Raw genomic sequence first — 27531 nt, forward strand, 5'->3', positions numbered from 1 at the left:
GCACAAGGTCCTCGGCCTGTTTGGCGAGAAGATTGTTCTTCTGTCAGCAATATTTTACAAGGCAGTACCACATTAGCACTCTTTGCTTGGTGTGTTTGGTCATTTCTGGAAGTCTGTTTTTGGTTTGTTGTATAGACGCAGCCCTGAATTACTGCAGCTGTCAGATTGTTTGTTGGAGCTCTTCAGAAATCAATAATACACTTTGTGGCCCACGTTGTGGTGTAAAGCGTTTCTCAACTTCATCTATATAATGCAGGGTGTTTATAATTCCTCTAGCTGCTCTGGCACAGTTTCAGTGTCATCTGACTCTTTGAGTTGTTTCAAGCCATTTGCTAAGCATTTCATCTGGTGTTGAACCCAGATTCCAATTCTGAAGAAAATACTTGGAATAACATGATTTTCGTAATGCCATTGCTAAGATAAAGGGTATTCTGATAATGTTTCTTGCACCATTCTTTAGGGTGGAGTGGTATATTGCATTCACAATATTATAAAATATAATACACTACAGTTTAAAAATTTGGGTCAGTGAAATTATTCCTTTTATTCAGCAAGAATGTATGCAATTGATCAGGAATAACAGAAAAGACATTTGTAATGTTACAAAATATTTCTATTTTAAATAAATGCCATTATTTTCAAAATCCTGAAAAAGTATCATGATTTCCATACTGTTTTCAATGTTTATAATAAAAATAAATGTTTCTTGAGCATCACAATCAGCATATTAAAATGATTTCTAAAGGATCATGTGACCAGTGAAGTAATACCTGAAAAATCAGCTTTACCATCACAGGATCAAATTACTTTTTAAAATATATTAAAACAGAAAACATATTTTAAATAGTATTTCACAGTATTACTGTTTTCTTTATGGAAGTTTGTTTCCACCACTGAATAAAAAAACAAAAAAATGTAATTGTGACTTTTTTCTCACGATTCTGTTTTTTCTTTTTCTCAGAATTGCATGATATAAACTCGCAATTGTGAGTTATGATCAGTTGCCTGATATAGTCGCAATTGCCTGTTATAAAGTCATAATTGCGAGATTGCGAGAAAAAAGTTAGAATTGTAAGTTCATATATCGCAATTCTGACTTTATTTCTCGCAACTGCGAGTTTATATCCCACAATTCTGACTTTATAACTCGCATTTGCAAGTGTATATCTTGCAATTCTGACTTTATAACGTGCATTTGTACATCTTGCAATTCTGAGAAAAGAAGTCAGAATTGTGAGATAAAAAGTCGCAATTATCTTTTAAAGGCCACATATTATGCCCATTTTACAAGATGTAATTTAAGTCTCAGGTGTCCCCAGAATGTGTCTGTGAACTTACAGCTTAAAATACATCACAGATTATTTATAAATCCATGTTGTAAATACCCATTTCTGACTACAGTCAAGAACAGGCTGTTCTGTGCCTTTAAATGCAAATGAGCTGCTGTGCCCCGCCCCCTCTCTACGGTCACAGTTCCTGCTTCAATCGGATTCTCTGCCAAATATTAACAAGGCATCTGCTTGGTTTTGATTATCATCTATATCGCGAACACTCGGATAGCACAGTTTCTTTCATCATTAAAGTTTATTATTTCCACGCGTTTTAAAGCTATATCAGTTTAAACCTAAAGGATCGTTTTCTGACTGCACTTATCTGAAGCACACACACACAGACAGCTGGCTGTCAGACGTCAAGTCTCGTGAGTAACTTCTCTTTCACATTTTTTGTTTTGTTTAAACTGACAAATACACAAAAGGTTCTGTCAAAAAAACAGTTCACATAAAAACAGTCAGTTCTGTCTGTGAACGTAAATAGCAGGCAACGTTACATCATTTGTATGTGTATATTAGATCTGTGGTGCATTCACTTCAAAAATAAAACAAATCCACTGCGTTCGCTCAGATGTCAGTAAATGAAGACTGTTATGTTCACTCTTAGATCCAACAACAAAACATCTCAATTACTTACCAGACATTGTCACTACAGCTGCTCTACCACGGAGAAAATGGCGGACAGCGTACAGCTCGCTGAGGGCAGAAACTATGGTAATACAGTACCAATAGTCAGTGGGCGTGGGCGGGGCATGAGTAATGTGACGTCACATTACCTAGAGATTTAAAACGACTTGTCTAATGAGACTGCTTTGGTTTAATGGGGATTTAAAAAGTTTAAAAAAAAAAAAAAAGTAGTGGATGGATTTTTATCATTGTTGGGTGGTTGTGTACACACACTGCCAACACACATTTATATCCAAACACCTTGTAAAAGTGGATTTAGCATAATAGGTGACCTTTTATTTTATTCTGTGGCAGAAACAAGCTTCTGTAGTTTTTACTGTGTCTTTAATCAAATAAATGCTGCTTTGGTAAGCAATATCATTGCGTTATTATTCAGAAATGTTCACAGAAGTCTGTTATTGGTGTTTATGAATTTAAATATTTTAAAATTCAATATATGTAAATAAATATTGCTGTTTATATTTGTTATGTTACATTTGTATTGCACACATGAAAATTATTTAAACATGCCTTGATGAAGGGGAAAAACACTCTAGAGAAAATTCATAGATATTTAGATATGTAATGAATATTGTTACAAGGCAATATAAAGATCATGAATCAGACATAGTGCTTCTTTACTTGCTCCTTTAGAAGTACAAAAAAATTATTAAAGAATCATTCATACAAATCAGAACCATCAGATTTCTCATGATTTCCATCTGTTACGCTGTATCGAGGGATTGTGTCTGTATTTGTGTTCCCAGTGTGCGCTCTGGAGGTGTTGACCCTCGCTGAAGACCCCGGCCCTCGACAGCTCTCACCGGAGGAGCAGCGGCGACTGGAGGAGCAGGAGGAGAACACCTTGCGCGAGCTCCGCCTCTTTCTCAGGGACGTCACAAAGCGGCTCGCCACTGACAAGCGCTTCCAGATCTTCAGCAAGCCCGTGGACATTGAGGAGGTGGGCTGTTACTGCACGTCAGCAGCTGTATGATTAATGCCTGTAGGCTCTGTACTCTATTTGTTCAATATTACCGTCTAATTAGCAGCACCTATGGTTTATTAGCAACCCCCTGACCAAACAAATCAAATGATTGTCATTATACGACAGCTGCGGGCAGGATCGTTACCTGAATCAGTAAATTTGAGAAGGCAATTAAAAAGTTCATCAATATAAGAAGCAAACAAGGAGGAAGGTGTGTCTATGAATACAGAGTGCAACACATTTTCGACCTGATCTCCTTAAGCTTTGTGGGTTTGTTATAGTGTGAAGCTCAAAAAGCCTGTCAAGAATGTGTCTGGGTCATATGTATCTCCAGTTCAAATGTGTTTGTGTAATTTTTCTCTGTTTTTAGGTGTCAGACTACCTCGAGGTTATCACACAGCCTATGGACCTGTCCACCATCATGATGAAGATCGACACTCACAAGTACACAGTTGCCAGGGATTTTCTAGTGGACATTGACCTCATTTGCAGCAACGCGTTAGAGTACAATCCAGACAAAGACCCAGGAGGTAAATATGTAATATAAAGCAGCTGGATAAATATTAGAACATCTTATAACAAAGTCTTATTGGGCATTCACACTGCCAGCAATATGCAGCAACAGTACACCAGGAAGTCATTCATTTTTAAGAAAAGTTGGTGCAGAGTTGATCAGAATATTTTGGTTATGTCATGTTATCTTACCTTGTATCTTAAAGTAACTTTTTTTGAGACATTTTGAGAGTTTTGTAGTCGATTACCTGAATAAATAAACAAAATGTAGTGAATTCTAATGGCAAGTATACAAATATGATTCATGCATAAAATTTATAATGAATTATACATGCATTGAGGAAAATACATTTTTGACATTCAAATAGTGTTTTTTTCTAGTTGACTAGTTGGTGCAGAACTAGTCGATTACTCATGCACATCTCTAGTACTTATTTAATACGGGTTATGCATAGCAAACTTCCGTATTCTGTAAAATAGGTTGCATCACTTCCGTTTCAGGTCTTTTGTATGTGCTTTGTTAAATATAGAGCTGTTTTACTCCATATACCTTCAGAGAAGCTACCAAAGATGATCCAAACTGATTGATATTAAAAGTTTTTTTTTAAATTTTTCTTCTCACTAACATTCGGATATTAAACACCCCCCCCCCCCCCCCCAAAAAAAAAAACACCAAAAAAACTAGCTAAATGTTGCCATCAGTTCATACTGCTGTTAAAACTTTCTCTGACATGCAGTGAGCCCTGATTTCCTGTTTGTTCATGTGGCGTTAGTCATAAAGCCCATTTAGAACTCCGAAAACAGTGATACAAAAAAAAAAGCAGCAGCGACTGCCGTACTTGAAGCGTAGAGGACATTAAATCAATGATTAATCAGACAGACTTGGTTCTTCACCGAAAGATATGAGAATTTGAGGACAATAAATGCAGCTAGATATTAACCCATTGACCTTTCTTCATTCAAAAGGCACAGGAAATCATTGTCGCTGATCTCTCCACAGAGGAAAAATGGCACTATAATGAGCAGTCTCCATAAAACCCATTCATCGCTTTAATGGACTTCTTTCTATTCTCTGGCCATACGGTCGGTCAGTTGAGACATTTTGCAGTGTAGAAAATCATGTCAGATATTTATTGGTGTTTATGGACGTGCCATATATGTACATAGTACAGTGAATATAAACTAAACCAGTATGAAATGAGCCATGGAAACAGTGCCTGAAATACCAATTTATGTAAGTTGACGCTCTTTTGCACTAAAGCATTGAGTGAATGTGCAATATTTATTTTGCCTATTTTGCCTGTGCAAACTATCATCTGAGTACCACATCACTGTTTTGTTTTTGAGCAAAGTGAGGTAAGACGGTCATATATTATGCTTTGGTTTCTGTTCATGTTGTTGCAAGTCTGCTAGCTGGCTACTTCTGCACAACACTTGAGACTTTTTTGTCAGGATTTAACTCCCAAACGTCTGGATTAATTGGTCAGCCATTGAAGGTTGTTGGCTAAATGCAGCCGGTACCTATGAATAAATCATGGTAGCCCATTTGCTGGGAGAACGTGGGTCATTTGTTTAAATGCAGCGTCCACAGAGGAGCCACTGAAGGAATGAGACAAAACGCAATTAGTTACTTTAATAAGGAAACATAAAGAGGCTTCTAGTCCATTTAGAGCAGGGGAATATGGGATTTAGGAGCTGTCAAAATTCCATTTGTTAAGCATTACTCTCACAAGTGAAGCATGAACATTTCACTTGAAATCTAAGGTGTCCTGTCCTTCGCTATATAGGTAATGTTTTTGTTCACATTCGCTGCTGCTGTTGTTGATGTTTTATTTATTTTTATTTTTTTTGTGAGCATCATTTCTGTCCTTGAAATGCAGTGAAGATCCAAATAGAGTATGGAAACCTGCTTTTATTCAAGAGAGAGTCTCATAGTAGTAGTTTGAAAGTCAGATTCCTAGAAAATGTGTGCTTTGAAATCGTAACCCAGCTGAAGTTTCAAAATCGCATCTTCGTATGCACGTTTTAAGGTTCTTCTAATTCAAATGATTAAATTCAGAGCTGCCTAATCCTGCCCCTGGACATCAGCCTCCCTGCTGAGTTTCCTTCCAGCCCTGTTCTAAACCAACTGCTTAAACTTTCAAGACTGCATCCCAGTTCACATAGATTATACTGAAAGTATGTACTTAGCTGGGGATGGTGAATTATATATGAAACATTGTAAATGCAAGTGTGTGTATATGTATGTATATATGTATATATCTATACGCATATACAATTTATAAGTGATTCATATAAAATGTATAATTCATATAAAATAATATAAACATAAATAGTATATATGTATTTATAAACAGTATACATACAAATATATATCTATATAACTATATATATAGTCACACATAAAATTGTTTATCTAATGGATATACATAAATACACACATATATAATTATATTATTATATATGTAATTTACTAAAAATAGGGATATATATATATATATATATATATATATATATATATATATATATATATATGTATATGTATGTATATATATATATATATATATATATATATATATATATATATATATATGTATGTATGTATGTATGTATGTATGTATGTATGTATATATATATATATATATATATATATATATATATATATATATATATATATATATATATATATATATATATATATATATATATATATATATATACGTATATGTATATATATATACCCCCTTGAAAAATGTTTCGGAAAATGTATCCCGTTTACACCGTTGCCGTTAAAACAGTTTCACATTCAAATGGATGTCTTTTGACATTGCATCTCATTTTGCACTGTTTTTTGAGCATATAACCATGAGCTGTGTTTTTAAAATTGAGTCAAGTTAAAAATAGTTGCACATCTTTAATTAAATAATTTTGTGTGTAAGATTACTAGGTGCCACTCGCTGAATTAAACCTGCAGTGCTTTGAGGTCATGTGGCAACAGTGTAACCTACTACTGTTTAAAATGTTTTTCTTTAATCCGTTGTATTTAACATACTATTTTCTTGGTTTTATTTTTTTTATATAGATGATAAAATGCAGTACTTAATAAGTAGTAAATTAGTATTCTCAAAGTCAAAGGGCCCTATTTTAATGATCTAAGTGCATGGTCTTAAGCACATGGCGCAAGTGTGCATAGGGCATGTCCGAATCCACTTTTGCTAGTTTAAGAACAGGAAACATGGTCGGCGCGCGCGGCCTAAAAGGGTTGTCCCTATTCTCTTAATGAGTAATGGTTGTGTTTTGGGCGTAACGTGCAATAAACCAATCATCTCCCATTCCCTTTAAAAGCCAGTTGCGCTTACGCCATGGTGGTGTCACTATTTACATGGTGGAATTTGCGAGCGGAAAAACTGAACGCTTCTCTATTGAGGAAACGGATCTGCTCGTGCGTGAGGTTCAAGTGCGCGAGCAGACCATCTACGGGACAAGCCGGATTCCACCAAAGCATTTTTATCTTTATGCACACAATAATAATCTTTTACATTTTGTAATCCTCTTATTTTTAATATTTGGCATGTTTGTGTGCTGCTGCGTGTCACTGTGTGTGTAATAATCAGTGTATGTGCGTTTTGCACCCGCATATAGAGGCATATTACTAACGCGCCCTTTAAATAACAAAACAAATATTGCGCCATTTGATTTTAGACCAGGTTTCAGTTGGTCAATGGCTCAGTCTATTTCAGTTGCCTCAAAATAGTAATGTGCCAACAATGCACCTGAACACACCTCGTTTTCACCTCGTGCCCATGGGCGCACAAATGCATTTGCTATTTAAACATGGCACATGACATGAAAATGACAACTGCGTCGGGCTGAAACTAGCAAAAAACACTTGCATCATGCCTGGCGCCGCATTGCACTGGGTGTATGATTGGGCCCCAAGTCAACTTTATTGTCATTTTTAGCACATTGCATGACAATGGTTAAAAATGATACACAGTTCCTACTTTCTATTCTATTCCAAACATAGCATATATTTTGTAGGAAGGAAGATCTCAAGGAGATGGATTGAGCATCGCTGATTCAATTTCTCTCAGGTCCATTTGTTCATTTGTCAATTTTGGCACCAGCAGTCAGATCTTTTGACAGTTCTTTGAAAGTCAAAATAAGTGTGTTTACACTCTCTTCCTCTCAGCCTGCCTTTATATCCTTGACTGGAGTAAAGAGTGCTCTCTCACTCGCTCTAGATGGCTTAATTAGGCCCATCTTCCAATTAAGAGGCAAACTTTGCCAGATCCTGACCTCCAGCCTGTCCTGGAGTAATGAGGACTACCCAGTAGCATGCTCTCTTTTCTCACACACACACACTTTTCCTCCCTACGTGTTTAAAACCTGCTTGATTTAACGATAGAGAGAGTGAGGAAAGAGGATAGAATGCAAATGGTTGCTTTGAGAACTTTGAGAAAACACAGTAATCCCCGTTCTCACACGAGTGTGTTTTTGTAAACAAAGATGCTTTGATTGACTGCCCGTGGAGCGCTCCTGCCTCAGAAGTATTTTTTTTCAAATAAAAAAAGCTGATGCTTTAAGGTTCTCGGCCGTATCTCAGTAGATTACAGAGAGCCATTGCCTGATTACAGCACCAAATTTTATTTCTTTTGTTTTGATGTGCCTCTGAGGTTCTTTTCTTGTTCTTGTTGGTTTCAAAATCTTTGTTTATTTATTTATTTATTTTTTTTAAATCTGTCTGGGAAAAAGAAATGAACACTGAAATGGTTGTGCTTATTTGTAATTAAAACTCTTTTATTTCAGTCAGATGGTCAAAATAATGTGAGTTGAGTAGCTTTGCAGCATGTCAAATATAGAAACAGGGCAGTGTAGTCCTAAATTGTGTAATTTTCACTTTTTAATTCTCACAACATGCAAACCTTTCAAACGTTATTTTTGGAAAGATATTTCGTCGGCTGAACAATCAGTATGTTGCTAAACAGTCCATTGAATGCACTGTACGTCTTTCCCTCACAGCCTCGTTTTCATTCCTGTTAAAAATTTAATATGGTGCTACCCTGATTAAAATCTATACATACTGTTTGTAACCAAATTTCTTGATGGATGTAGGTTAGTTCATTGACGCCACCTATAGCTGCACGTTTCGACTTGTATTTTAGGCCTGTAATAAGCCAAGTAGAAAATGTATTTATTTATTTACAAGGTATCGTTAATGTCACCATCTTACCTTATTTTCGTTAATGTCTACGCTCCTATTTGTGGTTGCTGCAGTTTACATTTGCAAAAAGTGTCATTGGCAATGTATGCGGCTGTTCATGTTATCAGAAATCATCAACTCTTTTTGAAAATAACTTCATGCTACAGCAAATGTATGGCATATTTTTTGCTTTGAGTGAAGACCCCTTCAGATGTGTATGACTTTATAAATCTATCAAGATAAACTATGAATGGAATTTACATTAAAAACAACTTGTACTCATATTTGGAATAAATTATACAGCTTATTTACCTGGCGTCTACACCTTGTTGATTATAATGGGTGTGCTTGAGTTCTGTTGTGTTGTAATTGTCATTTTTCACAATTAGCTAATTGCGGTTGCTGTATTTGTAGTCTTGATTATTTATTCAATTAATTGTGCAGCTTTAATACCCAGAAATCTTGCTGTCAGTCTTCAGCAACATTGCTCTTTCTTCATCCACCCGAATTAATTTTTCATTGCCTGTGGCCTTACCGTCTTCCATTGTGCTTGCTCACAGATAAAATCATCCGCCACAGGGCCTGCAGTCTGAAGGATACTGCGCACGCCATGATCGCCTCTGAACTGGATCCTGAGTTTGACCGCATGTGTGAGGAGATCAAGGAGTCCCGCAGGAAGAGAGGTGATGCAACACTTCAGGCTGTCCTTAGCCCAGGGTTTCTTTGAGCTAGACTGAATCTTAGTTCACACATTATGCACTGTATCAGAAAACTGTCACAAACCAATTCTCTTGCCCAAAACATATGCACACATTAACATTTGCAGTTACTTACTGTTTTTAATGCTTCCATTTTAGGTTGATTTAGAATCTAGACCTTTTGTTCTGAAATCTCTTCTTATTCTCCATGCAGTGCTGCATTTAGCATTCACTTGATTGGGAACAGTTTTAAATACCAGTCAACCATCAGAATCCGAATTCTTATGTAGCCAAAGTTTTGGATGAATGCAATAATATAGACTAGTTTATTGTCATTACCTACAGCTGCACGTTTACACTTGTATTTAAGGTCTGTAATAAGCCATGTAGCAAATTTTTGCTTGTTTTTATTTAATTCATTTATTTACACACACGCGCGCACACACACACACATATATATATATATATATATATATATATATATATATATATATATATATATATATATATATATATATATATATATATATATATATATATATATATATATATATATATATTTTAGGGGTGTAACAATACATCGATATAGATCAATACATCGATCTAACGTCAAACGATACGATGCATCGATGCAACATGTAAAAAATCGATACCTGTGGCTATTTATATATTTAAAAGGCACCTTCGTTTTAACACTCTCCATATTTTCACGTCAGTCTATCCATTATCGCCAATGCGTGCATTCTGGTTTAAATTACCTTTCAGAACTTGTGAAAGATTCTCGGGACAGTAGATGGAACTGTCACTGTCCTGATCGAGCCAGAGCTGAATCTTCATGAAAGTTTATAATTTGCTCGTGTATAAAGCCTTGCAAAAAGCAGTGCGCACACATCTCAAACAGTGTCTGTTAGATCACAACACTGTAGAATAAAGTGCTTCACACACACAGTGAACTAAAATGTAAAACTGTTAAAAGAAAATGCTCAATAAACTGCTGCGTAGGAGCGCTGCGCGCTGTCACTGTGTTGCTTGAAGCGCATCATTCTGCACATAGGATGTGCATAAGTGCTTTGTGCTGCTCTATATTGGAACCTTTACAATACTTTTGCATGGTGGAAGAATATTAATAGCCTGTCTTGTTCTGTCCTACCTATAATATGTTGTTGCTTCATTTAAAAGCTGCGCTATACATTTTTTAAAAAAATCCTTTGAATTTTATAGAATATAGGCCATATACAATATACACAATATATAGCCTAAAATACTTTCTGACTGTTGTCATGTCATAAGCTGTCAATACATTACTGTGTGAATTTTTTATTTGTGGATCTCTGAATCAGGGTGCAGGATGTGAAATTTTGAAATAATTGTTTATGTTATATATTTTGGTTGCAGTTGTGTAACTGTATTGTGTAAATGTAACTGGTTGTGTAAAATAGGTACATACTATCATAATATCGAAATATTGATAGATGTACTCTTGAATCAAATCGTATCATAATCGTATTGCAGAAATTTGTGAGGTATCGGAAAATATCGTATCGCTGGCTATGAGAATCGATATTGTATCAAATCATGATGAACTGTCCGATTTACACCCCTTTATATATATATATATATATATATATATATATATATATATATATATATATATATATATATATATATATATATATATATATATATATATATATATAGTACAGTTCAAAAGTTTGGAACCACTAAGATTTTTAATGTTTTTAAAAGAAGTTTCGTCTGCTCACCAAGGCTACATTTATTTAATTAAAAATACAGTAAAAAACAGTAATATTGTGAAATATGTGACACTGTCCAGTGACACTGAAGACTGGAGTAACGATGCTGAAAATCCAGCTTTGCATCACAGGAATAAATTACTTTGTCAAATGTTACAATTTAAAATAACTGTTTTCTATTTGAATATATTTCACAAAGTAATTTATTCCTGTGATGCAAAGCTGAATTTTCAGCATCATTACTCCAGTCTTCAGTGTCACATGATCCTTCAGAAATCATTCTAAAATGCTGATCTGCTGCTCAAGAAACTTTTAATGTGTACAATTGTACAAAATATTTGTGTACAATATTTTTTTTCAGGATTATTTGATGAATAGAAAGTTCAAAAGAACAGCGTTTATCTGAAATCTAATCTTTTGTAACATTATAAATGTCTTTACTGCCACTTTTGATTGATTTAATGCATCCTTGCTGAATAAAAGTATTCATTTCTTTCATTTCTTTTCAAAAAAATAAAAAGAAAAATTCTTACTGACCCCAAACTTTTGAACGGTAGTGTATAATGCTACAGAAGCTTTGAATTTCAGATAAATGCTGTTCTTTTGAACTTTCTATTCATCAAGGAATCCTGAAAAAAAAAAAGTACACAACTGTTTTCAACATTGAAAATAATCATAAATGTTTATTGAGCAGCAAATCAGCATATTTAAATGATTTCTGAAGGATCATGTGACACTGAAGACTGGAGTAACGATGCTGAAAATCCAGCTTTGCATCACAGGAATAAATTACTTTGTCAAATATATTTAAATAGTACACAGTTATTTTAAATTGTAATAATATTTCACAATATTACTGTTTTTTACTGTATTTTTAATGAAATTAAATGAAATGAAATGAAACTGCTTCTACACACATTTGTGAAAGAATGGATCGCTCTCAGGAGCTCAGTGAATTCAAGCTTGATCGGTTGCTACCTCTGCAATAAGTCCATTCGTGAAATTTCCTCACTACTAAATATTCCACGGTCAACTGTTAGTGGTATCATAACAAAGTGGAAGCAATTTGGGAACAACAGCAACATTAGCCACGAAGTGGTAGGCCACGTAAAATCACAGAGCGGGGTCAGCACATGCTGAGGTGCACAGTGCACAGTAGTCGCCAACTTTCTGCAAAGTCAATAGCTACAGACCTCCAAACATCGTGTGGCCATCAGATTATCTCAAGAACAGTGCATGGAGAGCTTCATGGAATGGGTTTCCATGGCCAAGCAGCTGCATCCAAGCCTTACATCACCAAGTGCAATGCAAAGCGTCGAATGCAGTGGTGTAAAGCACGCCGCCACTGGATTCTAAGAGCAGTGGAGACATGTTCTCTGGAGTGACGAATCACGCTTCTCTGTCTGGCAGTCCTATGGACATCCATTGTGCCAAGTGTTTGGTGGAGGGGGGATTATGGTGTGGGGTTGTTTTTCAGGGGTTGGGCTTGGCCCCTTAGTTCCAGTGAAAGGAACTCTTAATGCTTCAGCACACCAAGACATTTTGGACAATTTCATGCTCCCAACTTTGTGGGAACAGTTTGGGGATGGCCCCTTCCTGTTCCAACATAACTGCGCACCAGTGCACAAAGCAAGGTCCATAAAAACATGGATGAGCGAGTTTGGTGTGGAGGAACTTGACTGGCCTGCACAGAGTCCTGACCTCAACCTGATAGAACACCTTTAGGATTAATTAGAGTGGAGACTGTGAGCCAGGCCTTCTCGACAACATCAGTGCCTGACCAACAAATGCGCCTCTAGAAGAATGGTCAAAAATTCCCATAAACACAGAAGAGTTGAGGCTGTAAAGCTGCAAAGGGTGGGCCAACTCCATATTAAACTCTACGGATTAAGAATGGGATGTCATTAAAGTTCATGTGCACGTAAAGGCAGGCGTCCCAAAACTTCTGTCTGTCTGTCTGTTTATCTGTCTGTTTATCTGTCTGTTTGTCTGTCTATCTATCTATCTATCTATCTATCTATCTATCTATCTATCTATCTATCTATCTATCTATCTATCTATCTATCTATCTATCTATCTATCTATCTATCTATCTGTCTGTCCATCTATCCATCCATCTATCTATCTATCTATCTATCTGTCTGTCTGTCTGTCTGTCTGTCTATCTATCTATCTATCTATCTATCTATCTATCTATCTATCTATCTATCTATCTATCTATCCATCTATCCATCTATCCATCTGTCCATCTATCTATCTATCTATCTATCTATCCATCTGTCCATCTGTCCATCTGTCCATCCGTCCATCCGTCCGTCCGTCCGTCCGTCCGTCCGTCCGTCCGTCCGTCCGTCCGTCCGTCCGTCCGTCCGTCCGTCCATCTATCTATCTATCTATCTGTCTGTCTGTCTGTCTGTCTATCTGTCTATCTGTCTATCCGTCCATCCGTCCATCCGTCCGTCTATCTGTCTGTCTGTCTGTCTGTCTGTCTGTCTGTCTGTCTGTCTGTCTGTCTATCTATCTGTCTATCTATCTGTCTGTCTATCTATCTATCTATCTATCTATCTATCTATCCATCTGTCCATCTATCCATCTGTCCATCTATCTATCTATCTATCTATCTATCTATCTATCTATCTATCCATCTGTCCATCCGTCCATCCGTCCATCCGTCCGTCCGTCCGTCCGTCCGTCCGTCCGTCCGTCCATCTATCTATCTATCTATCTGTCTGTCTGTCTGTCTGTCTATCTGTCTATCTGTCTATCCGTCCATCCGTCCATCCGTCCATCCGTCCGTCTGTCTGTCTGTCTGTCTGTCTGTCTGTCTGTCTATCTATCTATCTATCTATCTATCTATCATATATATAACTGTGCAAAAGTCTTAGCCCACCACTAGCTTTTGTTGTTTAGCATTGTTTTAACGACCATATTTATTTTTGGTCTTTATTTTGATACAAACAGAAAATACTGGAAATATGTACACAATGTACAAAAAAATCAGAACAAATGTACAAAAAAATCAGAACAAAATGGCTTCTTTAAGCAAAAAATCAGTATTTAGTGTGTTTAGTTCTTCCAGTTTTTCAAAGATGAAAATCTGAGAAACTTCTCATCATATTTTGAAAGTTTTCTTGGTCTTCAAGTACTTTTCCATTCCATTTAGGTTTTGAGAGCCTGTTTTCTGCTATTGCTCAAGTGTAAGGGGAGGTCACTAAATACTTACCACGTTAGCCTATAGAAGTCATTTTTATCCTTTTTATTTTTCTTCTGTTTTTTTAATACTGCCTACAAATTTCTTGTATGTTCTGGTTATATTCTAATAAAGAGACAATAATTATATAACATATACTATACTAAAACAACATCTAATGGTGGCCTAAGACTTTTGCACAGTGCTGTATATATACTATAAATGTGTATGTAAATATAGTATAATAGTAAATACATGTATTGTTTGTTTATAAGTATGTATATACTGTAAAAAATATTTATTATTTATTTCTACATGGCTTAAGTATGCAAATAAATAAACAAATTAATAAATGTATATGAATAATTAATTTACCAGTCCTTAAGAGACTTACAATTATGGGGTATTATTTAGAATAATATGCAAATTTGGTTTCAGCCCTAGATTTTAGTATGCACGCCAGCACCTTGTTTAACACCCATCAGCACTAACATTTATATTAGGGGTTTAATACTTAAAGGCACATAATGTTGCACTGTTCATTTTAAAGAAAAAAAGGCAACATTTTCCAGGAAAAAAAGATTATTCGCATTAAAGGCTGCTGCAAGAGTCTTGGCGACGAGCTCCCCGACCACCCTTTAATCACCAGGGGACTTTCTCTCAGAATGATTTAGCTCAGATTCCTGTAATTCGTTCATTTTGTGTCTGCTCTAACGAAAATCTTGCACGGCCCCCCTCTGGGCCGCACCTCGGTTCCTTTTCATTTTGCGCCGGTTCAGTGTTGAACGAATACGGTGGGGTAAAAAATGACCTGCTCTAGAGAAGTGCTGTTGAATATTTTATATGGTGCAGTGGATAACGTATGGGTATCGGTATTGGGGTGCTTAAGTTTGAAGTTGGGCCGCATCTGAATTAATAACCACCATGAAATGGCTTGACGAAGGCAGTTTTCTTTCCTGTGTGTTGATTAGGATCAGGCTTGTCTTTTTTTTTTTTTTGTAGTATAATATTATAGTAACCTTTAATTTACTTCAAATCTAAAATGATTTACTACTTTTGTTAACCAGAGGTAGGTGGTATTAGGAGGGAGGCGGGGCATTATCAATCTAGTGTGCATTTGATTGGATAAAAAGAGCAGGATGAGTCATCAATATTTTTTATTCCCTTTTTCCAGAGACTGTAAAATTATTTGCTGAAGTGAATTTTTTCATGTTTTAGGAGTACTAACATATACTGTAGATTACCCTTAAAGCTGACAGACATAGTCTAAAAGTCACAAAACTTGATTTAATGAGGTCTCAACAGTGTGATAAAGCCCAATACTAAGTCTTTATGATTTTCTAGTTTCTAGAATCCCAACTTGAAGCCCCTTTTCAAATGCACGTCTATGGGTTTTTTTTTTTTTTTTTTCATTTTAGCATTTGGCAGGCGAAAATTTGATTCCTTAGAACATGATAATGATCCCCTTGCGAGCGACCATCTTTCTAAAATCTCCTCTGAAGGCAGCCATATATTTTTATGCATACAGGACCCATTTATACTGTCAGGGGAAAATAGTGTGATGCTTGAAATATTTTCCAAAATGCTCAATTAAACAATTGGATTTTATATATTTTTGTGCTGTAATCCAAAATAAATTAAATGTTTTTTAGAAAATAATTAAGAGCATATTTTTTTTCACAAGTAGAGTACTGTTAGAAAAATAAACCCGATATGCTTGGCGTTTTTAACAATAAATATAATTGCCTTGCAATGTCACTGGAAAATTACAACACAGTACAAACTATTCTTCACAGTATGTATGTTGCAAGGAAGAAGAAAACATGCAGATTAGGTTTTACATCTTTCTTGGCAAGCACATTGTCAGATGGGTTCATTTGGGGTCTCTGTAGTAACTTGTGTTTTTTGGCTCTCCCAGCCTCTCAGACCACACCGCAGCCGCCCATCGCTCCGAGCGCCGTGGCAACCAGGAAGCCCGTGGGAGAGGAGGCGGGATTAAGCAGTTCTCAGTGTGATGGAGTGGACAAGCACTGCAGCAGTGAGTACATGCAGAACACAACAGCCAACAATAGAGATTGTCAAGGTCTCTGCTCTCTGTGTGGCAGCTCTTAGGCTAGACTATTTCCAGGTGATCGAACAAGCTGTACTTTGACTCGGTGTGCTGAAACGAGCCTTACGTGGTCCGACACTTCTGCTAACAGCTCTGCCTGTGAAAGGAGTTTTCACAAGGGACAGTGTGATTGTCGACGGGTACTCTGCCGTTAAACTGCTGGCTGTCTTGAACCTCAATCAGAAGGCCATTGAGGGGTCACTGTGCTCCTGGTAGAAGTCCGTAGGTGCCTGAAGCCCCCATGTCACTTAAAACATTTGTTATAATAGATTGTTAGTAAGTAGAGCCAGATGGCATGACGTTATATACTATGCGACTGAATAAATGTCAGCTGATTGAGGTTATGCCATTTAAATAATACTTTACATATTAATGTTCTTATTTCATCTAATTTTTTTTTTTTTTTTTTTTTTTTTTATGGAACTTGATGGATACAAACCAAAAGACAACATTATTTTAATATATGTAAAAATGATTTTAATATTTATAATTTTATTTTTTCTTCACGTGAAATCAAAATTGAGGAGGAGGTGCACTAAAGTCAAGCCCCACCCTCTATTATTTCTTATTAAATATTCTGTTTTACTCTGAAATAGTATCGCGTTCAATATCGATATGTATCGCCGTCGATATTGAACGCGATATTGTGTGGCTTATCAGTGATCTACGGCTCTGTCTATTAAATGCCGCTCCATTTGAAAGCAGGTGATGGCGATTTAGCGGTAATCAGGGAACCGGCTTTACTGAAGAAATGCGCGTGACAAAAGCATTCGATACATTGCCCAGCCCTACTCTGAAATATGGAACAATACTTTAAAGGTGCCCTAGAACTTTTTTTAAAAAGATGTAATATAAGTCTAAGGTGTCCCCTGAATGTATCTGTGAAGTTTCAGCTCAAAATACCCCATAGATTTTTTTTTTAATTCATTTTTTTAACTGCCTATTTTGGGGCATCATTATAAATGAGCCGATTCAGGGCTACTGGCCCTTTAATTCTCGTGCTCCACACCCACGGAGCTCGCGCTTGCCTTGAACAGTGCATAAACAAAGTTTACACAGCTAATATAACCCTCAAATGGATCTTTACAAAGTGTTTGTCATGCATGCGGCATGCATGCGTCGGATTATGTGAGTATTGTATACTGTTATATTGTTTACATTTGATTCTGAATGAATTTGAGGCTGTGCTCCGTGGCTAAAGGCTAATGCTACACTGTTGGAGAGATTTATAAAGAATGAAGTTGTGTTTATGCATTATACAGACTGCAAGTGTTTAAAAATGAAAATAGCGACGGCTCTTGTCTCCGTGAATACAGTAAGAAACGATGGTAACTTTAACCACATTTAACAGTACATTAGCAACATGCTAACGAAACATTTAGAAAGACAATTTACAAATATCACTAAAAATATCATGATATCATGGATCATGTCAGTTATTATTGCTCCATCTGCCATTTTCGCTATTGTTCTTGCTTGCTTACCTAGTCTGTTGATTCACCTGTGCAGATCCAGACATTACTGCCTGCCCTTGCCTAATGCCTTTCATAATGTTGGGAACATGGGCTGGCATATTCAAATATTGGGGCGTACACCCCGACTGTTACGAATCAGTCTGTGTTATGTTGAGATTCGCCTGTTCTTCGGAGGTCTTTTAAACAAATGAGATTTATATAAGAAGGAGGAAACAATGGAGTTTGAGACTCACTGTATGTCATTCCCATGTACTGAACTCTTGTTATTTGACTATGCCAATTCAGTTTTTCATTTGATGGCACCTTTAAAATACTAACAGTAATGTGCTAAAATACTTTAAAATATTAATGTGAAAATTAAAAAAAAAAAAATTGACATGAGATAATCAATACTGTATTGTGAGGGGAAATGTATTTATTATTAACTTTATGGGTGCATAAACTTTTTTTTTTTTTTGCATTTTTTGCAAAGATTATTTTAATATATGTAAAATAGTTTGAATGTTTTTTTTTTTACATTTTTTTTTTTCCCCCTTGAAATATCAATGTGAAATATTTTACTAATTCTTGACATGAGATTACCAATACAGTATTGTGAGGGGAATTTAATTATTAAATGTATTATTTATATATGGAACTCAATTGACGCAAACCAAAAAATGAGATGATTTTACTATATGTAAATGTTTATTTATTTCCAGCATTATTTCCAATATTTATGAATTTCCAGCAGAAATAATTATATAATAAAATATTTTTTACTGCCCCATAAAATTCATTTTACCATGATTTCACACTATCTATTGAATGGTTTGAGATTCCTCTATTGTTTTCTCATTGTTTATCAAACTCCTAATGAATTTGCTTACAGATAGGACTCATTTTTGTGAGTGCCATGTGTAATCTCATCAGTTTTGCAAAAAACATTTGCATACCTGAATGAAAGCAAAACTCTCTCCAGTTGTTTTTGTGCTTCATTGTCAAATATAGTAGATACTTTATTGCCTTAATGCAGCTTGTTTGTTTCCACTATGGCTTTTATAAGTTAATTTAAGTTCATTTAACAGTTTGGCATCTGTCTGGAAGGCTGTTCTGGAAACACAGCACAAAAGCTTTTTGTTCAGTAAGTTTGCAGTAAGTTTGCTGTCTAATAAATGTTTAGCTATAACTTTCTCAAGTAATCGATTTAGAGTACCAAAAAAACAACAACTGACATGATGTTTGTCAGTAAACAATCTCTCATAACACCCTACATGTTTCCTGTGGTTGTTGAAAACCTTCTAAAGTTTGATTTCCATGGTCAAACAGTTTTAAAAGGTCATTGAAAAGTAATTGGAAATTCTGTGTGTATATATTTATTTTCTACTTGTCAGTTAGAAACTATTTCTTGTTTTCAGACAATGTACAAACATGTCCAATCAGTGTTGTCCTGTAGTCCCTCTGCTATTGATATGCACGAGAGTGAATCAGCCAGGATTTACGCAGGTGTTGCGACCGTAACGCCGCAGCGTCTCCCAGAACAGAACATTTCCCAGCATCAGAGGAATGCCCTCTGGTTGCACTCGTGGTCGTGGGATGCTTCCACATTCACTTTGGGAGATTAATTAGCAGCTATCTCAAATATAGTGGATCTCATTTTGACTAGTGTAAACTTGCTACAGAAAGGATCGGTCATTGGTTGTTTATTTTTAGATTGTGTTTTTTGGGTGTTAATCTTTTATTCAGGAATCAACCCAGACTTGATATTGTATTATAGATATCTGGATCATGATGCAAATCATAATATTGTGGTTGGTTCTTTAGTATATAGTATCAGATCTGTGATTATATTACAGCCTTTTACTCGCTTGTTTCGTCTGCATGGTTATATATTTTTTTTTTTAGCTCGTTTTGAGTTTGGATTTAATTTATTAGAAATGATTGAGTGTGCATTGTCAAGTGAGTACCATTCAAAAGTTTGAGGTCAGTAAGATACTTTTTGAAAGAAATTAATACTTTTATTCAGCAAGGATGCATTAAATTATTCAAAAGTGCAAGAGATCTTTAATGTTTTAAAAAAGATTTCCATTTCAAACAAATGCTGTGCTTTTGAACTTTGCATTTATCGAAGAATCCTGAAAAAGAAAATGTAACAGTTTTCAACAAAGAAATGTTTCTTGAGCAGCAAATCAGCATATTAGAATGATTTCTGAAGGATCATGTGACACTGAAGACTGGAGTAATGATGCTGAAAATTCAGCACAGGAATAAATTACATTTTAACTTATAATACACATAGAAAACAGTTAAATTGTAATAATATTTCACAATATTACTGTTTTACTATATTTTTAAAGACATTTTTACCTACCCTAAATGTTTTATACATTTCTCTAGTTATACACAGATTTAAAGTAGTTCATTGGTTTAAAAATTATGTCTAAGCATTTAACATTTTTTGAACATTTAAATATAGTATGTAATGGCACCAAACTCTTTTCATATTTCTGTCCTGCACTTCCTCATCTTGCCACAAGATGTCGTATGTTTCTCTGATTATCTTACGGTCTCTGTCTAGAACCGTACTGTATAACAGCTCAAAGGAAAAGAAACACATAGAATGATTACATCCTTGAGAGATGAGAAGGTGGCTGTTAGGTGCAATAAACACCTCAGGATGAGATGGGCACGGTCCTGTCTGCCTGTGTTATATTTCTTGCTTGTGAACATGAGGTGAGTGAGCACAAGCTCAAGCTTTCAGCTCCTAAGAGGTTGTTAAGCATTTCATCTACTTTCCATCTGTTTTGCCCAACAACAAACACTAATTTGAGGAAAAGATTCCTTAAATTAGCCTTATCCCTCTAGTGATTAGTTTTATCTTTGATGCTGTCAGAAAAAGCCATTAGTAGTGTTTTTCTCCTCCTTTTATCTGGCTTGATGGTATTTACTGATTCTGGGCTCAGTTGACAATTTAATCTGAAAAGAAAATTGATCCAAGGATCATCTCTCTTTTTTTTGTGCTTTAAGTTATTCTTAAATTCAATCTAAATGCTTGCCTATTGATACATTTTGTACCTTTGTCCTTGAGTCATAGTGAACTGGCAGCAACAAAAACAGTGAGAGGATGGCAAGGAAATAGATGCCTGTTTAACATTGTGTCTTCCTTCAAATCTTCTACATGATCATGGCAGGTCTATATGACGCTAGGAACTTCTGGGTATTTGTGAGAAGATGCTATATTGAAGTCAGCATATTCCAGGTCTCCTGAAGTCATGTCAGAGTCATATTTCACCTCAAAGTATTAAATTATAGTCTGTATTGAGAAATCTTTTTTTTTTTTTTTGCATGGTGACATTATTTTTATGACAATTAAGCATTAAATAGCATTAAATATTAAACAATAACTTATTGGAGAAATCAACCAAAATAAGTTTTTTTTTTTGGTCTCTTGCTCTGGATCAACCAGTTCATATATATTAGGGGTACACAATCATACTGAAAAGTTTTGGTGTGTCCCCCAATTGTATGCATGTGTTAACCGTTGCTCATGCGGAACATAATGTCAAAGTGTTTCCCCCTGGGATGGGAAAATATTGTTTATATTGGTATATTTTGATGTTGCAAACACATATGAAAAGAAAAATTATGAAGGACACGATAAGTGCTTTGTTTTAAGACTAATATTATGTTATATATTAGCTTCAGACTAAATCATAAACCTACATAGTTCGCCTTACAGTCAGATTTGTGTGTTGTTTAATGTGTTTAAGATACATTTTCCTCAACTTGCATCTTACGGTTGTATACTTACCTATAAATGTTTACTTACTATGGAAATATTTCCATTTTCACATAAAGGAATATTCTGACAGGAAGGGAGTCTACATTTAACTTCAGTGAACGAGTGCTAGTGTGTGCATGTGCGTCAAACAGATGGAGCGGATAAGAATGGGAGTACAATAATTCTAACTTTGTTCTAAAAAAAGTGTAAGGAATTCAAATCTCTTCCCTCAATTACAACAGCAGCATTTACTGCATTGTATGTTGGCGCCATTCAAAGACAGACATAGTTTGTTCAGTAAACCACTGTTTATTAAAAGAAAAATACTTTAAACCCGAGGTATGTAACGAACAAATGTAACGTTATATAATATATATAGATAGATATTTTTCGCTCTAGAATTTAGTGTGAAATATGTCCTGGACATGTTCTTGACAGACTTTTGGGGATAAAACCTTGTGGTAATACTGCGTGCTCCTGTGAAACTAGATGTCCTATATTTAAAATAATTGAATTTGTAGGTGTAAATGTTAGTACCCAAAGCAATATGACTGGAGAGATGACAAATGAACCATCAGATTCAGAAGCCTCAGCAGTCTTGTACCAACAATGAAGATCACAGACAAGAACAAAGAGAGACATGTTTCCGCTGTGGTCCGCTATTGTCCCGGTGATGAGTCAGCCGCCCAGCACAAACTCATGGAGACGGCAAAACTAAGCAGTTCTATTATCAAGGTCTTTTATGGGATAGCAGAAGGGATATTTAATCCCTGAGGCTGTCTAGAGCTGCTCGCTTTTCTTGCTTATCCTCACTGTTATCTGATGCCGAAGGTTGTGAACCGTTGCCCATGCTCTAAATCAGTGGCTTTCAACTGGTTTTGCTTCAGGACCCAGATTTTACTTTGAACATCAAGTGGTGACCCAATACAGTACCAAGTTTTTTTTGTTGTTGTTTTTGTACAACTAAACATCAAAATGTTAATATTCCCATTAACTACAGAAACCCAACAATATGCAAAAATGTTAATATAATTATTTATGTTTTGTACATAATTGTGAATAAATAGGAAATAATATATTCAACCGTTTTGATTTCCTATACCTAACACATCACATTTAAAGTATTCTGGGTCTTTTATTTCTTGAATGGTTATTAAGAATGAGAAAGATGTCACACAACCTGTCCATGATGACATTTGTCTAATTTGTCTTTAACGCACAGCCTTTGACATCAACATCATAGAAAATGGGACGTGTTTTCTCAGTTTATATGAAGATGTATTTGGGTAAAGCTCACACAAATGGAAAACACGTTTTATACACACTAACAGTGTTCAGACATGCATAGCACATTCAGGAAGCCGCAACCGCAGTCCAACAGATGCTCTCCTGAGCTGGAGAAGTTCAAATATGTTTTTATCGCTGGGATGTCCTGCTGTCTGATGTGACTGTGTCCTTGTCAGAATTTAGCACTCACTTGGAACTTTGTCATAGCCTAAGTGTTGTACTTATCATGACAATATGTGGTGATCAAAAGCAAGACAGCGTTTTTTTTTTTTTTTTTGCTTTTTCCTTTTTCAACCATACCCTGCCTGAACTGCACAGTCTGGAGTTTGGTGTGTATTCAAACAGATGGTTTTGAAAAAACTGGTCTTTTTAGCTTGGCAACGGCTCAGTGAAAATTGTAGAAGCTTCACTGTTGAACATACTGAACACTTGATACTGGTAGGGAGTAATTTTTAAAGTTCAGATTCAGAGCAGATGTAAAAGTAATATTGCAATGTTTTTTAGCTCTTGGTCTTTAACTTTTGCAGATGTCTCATTCTCCCGTTTACTTTCAGATATTTAGGAAAAAATTTTTAAAGCATGAAAATACATAATGAGCACTGATGTTCTGTACATAATCTATTTCATTAAATAGTGCATTAAAAGACTTATTATAGTTACATTCATACTTATAATATTTAGAATAATAAGCTATGAGAGGACGAGCATTTATTTATTTTTTTATTTTCATGGTAAGGCCCATAGATTCACTTATTATGAGTGTCATTTAATCTTACTGAATAAGACCAGCTAATATGATGATATTAAAACCTGGCATTATGCTCCACTGGTAAATACATAGAGGTGCTTGAATTGTAATGTTAAAGTATGTAGTAAACCAACACAAAGGTTGCAGATTGAGACTTCAGTAGTAACTGGACTCTTGTAGTCACTGTGGAATAACTGTGCCCGTGAGTAAAGCACTTAACCCCAGATTGCTCCAGCGGGACTGGCCCTGCAATTAGTGTGCTGGAAGTCGCTTTGCAGTGTTTGCTAAATGGCAAGCAACTAATTTGTGCCCAAGGCTGCGTTTAACTTCCCTCGTAGAAAATCATTGCTGGGGATAAATGTGAAACATTGTTTTATATTAAACTGTCATTGTCTTGTGCACAAATTGTGTTTGCTGTATTGAATGAAAGAACATTTGCATTTCATTGGTTGCCCAAGGATTTACAAGTTTTTTTTAGAGTGATTTTCAAATATTATCAAGTTAAACTTTGGAAGAAGTCTATATGGAAGATTTAAGTACTTTTGAAATCCTACAAATGTGGGGCATGGGGACATTATTTATTTATATATATATATATATATATATATATATATATATATATATATATATATATATATATTTATATATATTTATATTTATTTATTTTATTTTTTCTTTTACCATTGTGCATCAATTTAAAAAATTTTACTCTGAAGTCCAGGGAGGACAAAAATATCATAAAAAATTGAATGTTGAATTAAAATCTTTAATTTTAAAGAAGACCCTAGGCCAATTTTTGTTGAAGTAAAAAATCAAAAGTTAAAAAAATTGGAAAAAAATTATAGATGTTTAAGTTTATGAAAATGATTTATTAAAATGATTTATTAAAATGATTTAATAAAATTTTTATATAAAATACATTTAATAAAACATTTTGAACTCAAAAACTGCTAAAAAATCAAAGCCATAAATCTAAATAAGCTGTTTTCCAAATTTGAGGTTGATATCTCAAAAAATTAGCTTTCAGTAAGATTTTGTTTGGGCGCAGTACCAAATTTTTCCCATTAGATGCCAGCAAAGCTCCACTTGACTTATTCACGATACAGCACAGCCTCTCATTGTTACGGCTGAGGTTGTGGCAGAGATGAGGCATACACAGACTTCCACAACGTGGGGTATTTATTCAATGAAAGGAGTAGAACACAACCAAAGCACACTAACTTAACAATAAGAACAGACAAGGGAGTGCAGGGAGTGAGTCCATTATAAAGGGTGTGCAGATGATGAGTGATGATGGGGAGATGAAGAGGAAGTGGGTGCAGGTGATGACACAGGGAGGATGATGGGAAATGGAGTCCATGAACAAAGGGAACTGTGACACTCATACCTTATTGCTTACTTATTACATTTTAACATATTTTATTCACTTTAATCACAGCAACGACTTCTACACATAATTTTAATACCTTTTTGTGCTATGTTGATATATGATGTTATAAAATTATGGCAGAATAAAAAATAAATACATTTATTACATTTTAATCACAAATGAAATGGCTGAATTGGCCTTTGGACGGTTAAACCGAATGACCTTTTCAAAATCTTTAAAGTACCTTTATATGTAGCAAAATATAATTAAAACCTTTTGGATTCAATAAAATCAAAACGTGATCTAGTTGTACTACCTTACATACTTTGGATGTCATATCTTTGTTTTTTATTATTATTAAGGCCTTTGGACAAAAAAATGATCTGTCACGTCATTGAGCCGTGTAAATAACGACTGCAATCTTGTATTATTCCTGACCCTGTTTTGATGTAAAGTAAATGGAGTCGAGGAGTTGATCCCGTTGACTCCCACCATAAGAGCCAAAAAACCTGGACTCGAACATCCCTACATGAACTTTTAACTTTTTCTCTCTAATAAACTGACACAAATTGTTAAATTGCTGCTTGTAACTTTTGAATTATAACTGAAATAATATTTTTAAATTAATTTGGTATCTGGGTACTAATTGTACAGCTGTTGTCCCAAAATACTGTCATTACCTTCATGCAAAAAGCATTTTAGAGTAATAACAAGGATTAGAAATGCCATTCAATGGCAAGATTTTTTTGATATAATTATACATTTATTCGGTATCATTACCAAACTTGTTAGTATTTGACCATTTTTCAGTGTCTTTAACTGAATCAGTCAAGCATGTGTGTTTGAACGAGTAGTGTCTGACTCTGAAGTGTTAAATACTGTTATTGAGTTCTGTGTTTATATCAGTTATCTGCCTACATTGCCTAATGTAGCACAATCATTTATAAAAGAGTGATCTGTATGAACTCACATTCCACAGATGTGGCATTTTCACCGTACAGCAATCAAATGTTCAAATCTTGAAGGCAAGTTGCCCTATCATTTTTTTCTTTTGTCACACACAGACTCTGTAGCAGGACACTTAAACCTTTGCAAAGATTAAATGCTCTTTCCATGTGGCTTTCTGTACATGCAGTAAAAAGTCGATCAAATATGTCAGGACTTCAGACTCTATTATCTGGATATAGTGATTTCTAAGAAAGAAATTCATGTTTGTGATGTGTAGCATCCATTTTGTTTGACTCATTTAATGAGATATCTGTCTGGTCATTTCTAAGCATGTGTTAAGCCCCAAGATTGTGTTCTTGCAAATTTCCCTTTTGATCTTTAGTAGATGAGCAATTTAAAGCTGAAAATCGAAAATTGCAGAGCTACGTCAGGGAGCCATCTGATGAATTATGAAATTTTATTAATCTGTCAGGATGATGTTGATCCAACTAGGCAACTTGCCACAATCATTAAACCACAAATAACTTTTGTTGACGCCCTTTAGAGTCGCAGACACAGCCATTTGTGCTATTTAAAGTCAGCTGAGGCTTCATTGTGCAGTTCTGCTGTGGTTTCTGCACAAATAACTTTTGTATAATTTAGAGTTAAGTCTACTGTTGCCATTTCTCTCATCATGCACTGGCTAATTCATTTAGATAAGCAATTTAATGAGCTCAACGAAAAACAGATCCCACCACAAAGACAACATTTATTTTAAGCAACTCTTCTTTTGATTTGTGTTACAGCCTATGGCCTGAATAATATATAACTTATATTGCGTTGGGGCTCCCCGCTTTGTCCAGGGAAATCTTGCTGGCCCCAAATTGCGCATGGAAGAGGGTCTGTGCTCTCCTTTAGAGTTTAGTTTCTTTCCCTAATATGAGCACTAATTGACTTAATTATGGAAATGCAGTGTCTCAAAGTAAAAGACTTGAGTATTCAGGGCTCTAGAATGATCATTTCAAGCTCCCAGGTTCATGCGTGGAATTCATCTAAATGATTCACTTAGTTTTGAAACTATACTTTAGATTTAGTGAAGTATTTCATGTTATTAAAAATAAAAGTTATTATATCTATGAAGAATTTTTTGCAGCTTAATGTTTCCCTGAAGAAAAAGTCTGTAAATGCACATTTAGCTAACTTGTGAACTTTTTGGAGTATACTGGCATACGTATATGTAGATATATCTGTGTACGTACATGTCTTGAACTCATATACTTATATACACATACTAGGGTTAGTGGTTCTTGAACCACTAGTCACCGCTGTCGTAAGCCATCGAGTACTCGAGCGCACATTAAACATTACAGCAGACTTGTTTTTCTTAAAGGTGCAGGATGTGATATTGACAGCTAGTAGTTGAAATGGATGCTGCGATCCAAATTCAAGATGATGGCAATTAGACTACATGATTTTTGTCTTATTATATCATAAACAATTTTCAACCGGTTGAGT

General features: G+C 35.3%; 1 protein-coding gene across 2 annotated transcripts in view; it reads left to right on the forward strand.

Moving 5' to 3' along the window:
• atad2b (ATPase family AAA domain containing 2B) overlaps nucleotides 1–27531 on the forward strand; it is a 94567-nt gene that overhangs the window by 25409 nt on the left and 41627 nt on the right. For both annotated transcript variants that reach the window (XM_048207639.1, XM_048207640.1), the window contains exons 21-24: nucleotides 2765–2958; nucleotides 3353–3512; nucleotides 9259–9381; nucleotides 16259–16378. In XM_048207639.1, the coding sequence (XP_048063596.1) occupies nucleotides 2765–2958; nucleotides 3353–3512; nucleotides 9259–9381; nucleotides 16259–16378 (597 nt within the window). The remainder of the gene's footprint in view (nucleotides 1–2764; nucleotides 2959–3352; nucleotides 3513–9258; nucleotides 9382–16258; nucleotides 16379–27531) is intronic.

Source organism: Megalobrama amblycephala, linkage group LG11, assembly GCF_018812025.1.
Source record: "Megalobrama amblycephala isolate DHTTF-2021 linkage group LG11, ASM1881202v1, whole genome shotgun sequence".
Lineage (NCBI taxonomy): Eukaryota > Metazoa > Chordata > Actinopteri > Cypriniformes > Xenocyprididae > Megalobrama > Megalobrama amblycephala.